Source organism: Pygoscelis adeliae, unplaced genomic scaffold (genome assembly GCF_000699105.1).
Source record: "Pygoscelis adeliae isolate BGI_AS28 unplaced genomic scaffold, ASM69910v1 Scaffold141, whole genome shotgun sequence".
In the NCBI taxonomy this organism is placed as follows: domain Eukaryota; kingdom Metazoa; phylum Chordata; class Aves; order Sphenisciformes; family Spheniscidae; genus Pygoscelis; species Pygoscelis adeliae.
This window is the reverse complement of record NW_008824231.1, coordinates 5,938,991-5,944,544: the sequence shown is the minus strand read 5'-3', so window position 1 is coordinate 5,944,544 and position 5,554 is coordinate 5,938,991. Positions and strand designations below refer to the sequence as shown.

The following is a 5,554-nucleotide window of genomic DNA, read 5'->3' as shown; positions in this document are numbered from 1 at the left end:
TTCAGTAGTAGAAATAGAAGAACAGATAACATTTCAGAGCTATCATGAAGCAAGAATTGGCAGGGTTTGGTGACAAGCCACAGAGTGGAGGAATAAATAAGATATTAAGGTTATAATGAATGTAATAATGAAAAGGATGGTGGAGACGGGGAGTAACACATGTCATACAGTGTAGTCAATATGCTTTTATCTTGTACAGATTTCAATTTATAATTGAGCATTCAATTACGGTTTTCACAAAAACATCATCAGGGTGAAGAGGAGAAACCAGATCCAAAATGTAAGTTAGATAGTTGTCAGAGTAGTGATGGCAATAAGAATAATAAGAGCAAGTGAAGTCAGCCTGCTTGCTTTTCTGAGGCAGAAGGAAATTTAGAGAGCGTCCATGTTTGTGTGCCCTGCTGTGCTCTGCAATCCCTCGTTCCTCATCCTGCGACTGCTGACTCCTTTCATACCGTGACTTGTCTTCACTCTGAGCTGTGACTTAGCACCAAAGTAGACCAAGTAAAGAACTTTGGGTGAATGGCATCCTGAGGGGATGGTGGCTTTCAGAAGGGCCACCTGAGGGCACCTAGGGTCATGTGGTGTCACTGGGACTCCTCCTACCAGCTGAGCAGATGTGGGCTATTCTCACTGCATTGTGCGGTTGATACCAGCTGTCTCTGGACTGAGGCAGTCATTGCATGTCATCGCTATTCTCCAGGTCATCTTTGTATTTAAAATATATATCTAAACAACGAACTTGAGATCTGGTGTTCTTTTTTTTGATACCCAGTTGTTCCAGTGAAGTCCTTCAAAATATCTGCTTGATCTAGCAAAGATGTCAGAAAGTAGTACATTCATCCCGAGAAAACATAGTTTTGCTCTTGAAGCAATTCTCAAACCTAGCTGAATGTTTTCTGTTGAAAATATTCTTGTAATCAGAAAGTGAAATCTTGTAAAAATGTTATAATGCTTTCTTCTTTTCTAGATTAAAACAGGAAGCACTTTTTTCATGAAGTGACCGTACATATCAGGGGGATGTGTGGGATACCGAATGATGATGAGAAGTTTGGATAGAAGAGTGCTGGAAAAGCAGAGAGGGATTTCTGTGTAAACCTGAGAAAGAACCTTACCTTTGAAACTGTTATTCTACTTATGTAACGTGAAGCACAATCCAGCTTCACTAAAAATTACGCAAAAGCTGTGGAGGATGAAATAGGGAAAAAAGTGTAGTCTTAAATGAAGATTGACTAGGGCTTTTTCTTCTTGTTGAAATAAAATGTAGCTGGCTACAGGACTGTGTAGTGACAGTGGTTACAAAGTGCATCAAAGTCAGGGTTTCTGGTATCCCTGCTGCATTAAAAATATGCAGAAGATAAATGATTAAAATATTTTTATTAATGTTTAAAATGGATATGCCCTTGCATACAACAGAACTAATAATTTCTCTATTTCCACACAGCCGAGGCAACGAGAATAGACTAGCGCTACGACGGCAGACCATTCTCCGGGAGAAGGGGAGGAGGCAGGCCAGTCGAGGGCCAGCGTATATGTTTAATGACCACTCAACAAGTCTTTCTCTTGAGGAGGAGCGCTTTTTGGATGCAGCAGAATATGGAAATATTCCAGTGATTCGCAAAATGCTGGAAGAATGTCCCTCACTCAATGTGAACTGTGTGGACTATATGGGGCAGAATGCCTTGCAGCTGGCAGTTGCCAATGAGCACCTGGAGATCACAGAACTTCTGCTGAAGAAGGAGAACCTGTCTCGGGTTGGGGATGCCTTGCTTTTGGCTATTAGCAAAGGTTATGTTCGGATAGTGGAAGCCATCCTAAACCATCCCGCATTTGCCGAAGGCAAGAGGCTTGCATTGAGTCCTAGCCAGTCGGAGCTCCAGCACGATGACTTCTATGCATACGACGAAGATGGCACACGGTTTTCCCATGATGTTACACCAATCATTCTAGCTGCTCACTGCCATGAGTATGAGATTGTCCACACTCTGCTGAGAAAAGGAGCTCGGATCGATAGGCCACATGACTATTTTTGCAAGTGCAGTGAATGCAATCAGAAACAAAAGCATGACTCTTTCAGCCATTCTAGGTCCAGAATCAATGCCTACAAAGGTCTGGCCAGCCCTGCTTATCTGTCTTTGTCCAGTGAAGACCCTGTAATGACTGCCTTAGAGCTCAGCAATGAGTTGGCCGTGCTTGCCAACATTGAAAAAGAGTTTAAGGTGAGTAGAGGGATACCGATTCTGACAGACACAGAATTGCAAAGTTCAATCAAAGGTCTTTTTCCCATTCCTTGAACAATAAGAGATCAGCATCGTCTTCACAAATCAGCAGGATGATGTGGGGAAATGTATAACTGTTTAATGAATGGGAGATTTAAGTCTTTGGGAATGTCTTACTGCTCTGTGCGGATTGTAATTCTTGCTGCTTATGTAGAAGGTGCCAATGAACTCAGTTTCCACTTCCTATCGGGGAGGATAGTAAGGGAGTCCCTTCAAACCCATGGGTGAAGCTGCCTTAGGACAGGCAAAAGAGGAGACTGAAGTGGGACAGTTTGGTTGCTTATGCAAGCCAAATTGCATGGTTCTACTAAACCCTCATACATTCTCATTTTCTCATAGTTGGACTGAAAGCTTTCTCACTTCTCACAATGTTTTACAGTTACTTACTAAAAGGACTTTAATGTAATTCTTGTCCTTTTTTAATGTGTTGCTTTTCTCTGGTGTTTCTACTAATCTCTTCCTCTTTTTTACTTATTTGTGCCTAGTTATATGTGAACTCTGTGAAGTTAAAGACTTTTTCAGTGTTATATAGAATTTTTAATATTACAAAAATGCATGATTTTGAAAAAAAAACCCCAAACAAAAAACAGTTGAGACCCAGGGATTCAAGGCCCCTTGGATCCTTGAAGCATGAATGTTCTTTGTTTTGTTTTTTTTATTTATTATGTAGATACAATGGTGCACAACCTACAAAAACATTTACCACAGTTTATTTGTGTTAAGACAGTAAGAATGTAAGCTTTTTGCCCTCCGTAAATGCAAAGTCAGGCCTTGTGCTAACATAGGCAGTGTTAATTATGACTTAGGTTAGCTAAAATCACTTGGACTGGGTTTACCTTATTGGGACCCTGTTGAAAGCAGATGCTAGTATATGATACTGCTGTGAGAGAGCAAGATATCTAGACTTCATTAGCAGGAGATCAAACCTCCTCCAAAGCAGTAAGAGAATCATGTCCAACATTGTGTTAGGGAGAGTTTGAAGTTGCCATGATCAATACTTAATGTTAATCTTTTTAGCAGTGGCACGGTTCTCAGGGCCGTGAACCTGTCTCTGCTCAGCCAACCTGAGCTGAAATGCTGCAATTCTCAATTAATTACTCCTGACTCGTTCTCGTAGGTGTACCTTTGTGGCACCAATCTGTTGTAAGAAGCTGAAATATGTCTTGGAAGGGTTCTTAAAAACAGCAGCTAAACAGCTGAAATAGGAGCAGAGGAGAATTTTTATTTTATTCCAATAAGATCAAATTCTGGGAAGAGCATTTCAGCTTAAAGCAGAGGATGAAAGTCTGCCCCATGAAGTCCCTAGCAGAAATCCTTACGACCTCAGTGGACTGAGATTTCATCCAGTGTTTTCACGTACAGTTCAGAGAAGAGTATTTAAACACACTCTTGTTTCTTTCTCTTTAGCAGCTGCTGAAGAAGTGAACAAAAGAACTTGATTAACTTAAAGGAGAGTAAATTTAGAACAGAACAGAAAAACATTTTTCATACACTATAAATGCAGCCTGTTAAGTTCACGGCTATGTTGAGATAAATAGCATGTCTGATTTGTAGGGACTGTATAGCTCCATTTACCACAGTTGGAGTGACACAAGCTAAGATTATTATAAAGATAAATAAAATCATCTTCTGAAACTGTCAGCAAGAAGTGTCCTTCAAATGTATGCTGCAGTACACAACTGGCGAGATGAACTGGGAGCGCAGTATTGTCCCTGGTGCCACCAGGGCAGGGAATGGAGCGCACAGGTGAGAAAAGGTGGGCTGGTTCAGAAAGCGTGCTTCTGCAGCCTGCCCTGAAGTGCTGTGAGGAGGTCCTTCCTCGGTGTGACCTGGCTCATCCCTGAGTGACTTTTGGTTTTTTATTTCCTCTTTTGTCTCAGTTGCCTTCTCTAAAATTAGAGCTCTACTTCTAGGGTAGTGTTGTATAAAGAATTGCAACAGAGATTTTGAGGTACTGTCCCTCAGCAGAAACAGGAGGCTAGACAAGAGACAGAGCAGCTCCATATTGCCAAGTGTTAATAAGCCAAGCTCTGCTGGGGATGTACATACTCTCTAGAGTAGAGTGAAGGTGAATAGGAACATTGAGAAGCAGGAGCACAAGGCAACACGGAAATTTAACTCTCCCTTAATTTAAGGTTTCACCAGGAGCAGGTGGCTGGCAACATAAGGTCTTTTGGGAACATTTTTGTAGGTATTAAAATCATGTGGTGGTTCTGGATGAGTATTAAAGACAAGGGAGTACATTTATATGTGCATTGATGAGAGTTAACATTTACACTATTGGTAAGTGGTAACATTTACAATATCTAGACAGGCTGGGGGCTTGACTGAGAAATACCTGGCTTGGGTTCAGTGCAGGCAGTACAAGGGTTGTGTGTAGTGTACAAGCTGGAGGAAATGGACGCTGTTGTCTTTACTGAGTCTGGGCTTGTTGTGCTCCTGTAAGCTCATATCCCTGCTTGCAGCAATTTATCTAAAAATTGTTACCCTTACTTTATTTCAGGAGTTTGCTACAATTATCCAGATAGTGTAGTCCCTGTGTAAAAATGTGGTTTTCATAAAAATGTGTTACACGTGTTAGTGTAATCAAAACAAGTATATTTTTAGTACATACATTAACTGGACATGGCAAATCTTTAGCTCCACCTAGGGTTTGCCTGAGCCATTTAAAGTATTTAAAACCTTGCCTAAATGAAAATGGAATTTTCTGGTAATACACTGTTTTAAAAGTCACCTATTTTATAGTGCTGATGAGGTATTGTTTCAAGGGAGCTTCCTAGTGGGTGCCTACAGCAACCAGTGGCACAGATGATTCCCAGGTCTTCCTCAAAGGCAATGGAAAGGGTTGATGCTGAACTGTGATGCTGGTTGCTTCGTGACTATCTTATGAATAAATTCTCTCTCCTGTCCTATACCATCAGTTAAGGTTAGAGTTAACACTGACCATAAAACTGTGATTCACTCAAAATAGAATCATAGAATCATTAAGGTTGGAAGAGACCTCCAAGATCATTGAGTCCAACCATCAACTCAACACCACCATGCCCACAAAACCATGTCCCTAAGCGCCTCATCTACCCGTCTTTTAAATACCTCCAGGGATGGTGACTCAACCACTTCCCTGGGCAGCCTGGTCCAATGTTTAACTACTCTTTCAGTAAAGAAATTTTTCCTCACGTCAAATCTAAACCTCCCCATGCGCAACTTGAGGGGCCATTTCCTCTTGTCCTGTCGCTAGTTACTTGGGAGAAGAGACCAACACCCACCTCGCTACA

At 41.3% G+C, this 5,554-nt stretch overlaps 1 protein-coding gene across 2 annotated transcripts in view; it reads left to right on the top strand.

Annotated features, from left to right (window-relative positions):
- Nucleotides 1-1,532: 1,532 nt before the first annotated feature.
- Nucleotides 1,533-5,554, top strand: part of TRPC6 (transient receptor potential cation channel, subfamily C, member 6) — a 39,870-nt gene continuing 35,848 nt past the window's right edge. For both annotated transcript variants that reach the window (XM_009334862.1, XM_009334863.1), the window contains exon 1: nt 1,533-2,219. In XM_009334862.1, the coding sequence (XP_009333137.1) occupies nt 1,533-2,219 (687 nt within the window). The remainder of the gene's footprint in view (nt 2,220-5,554) is intronic.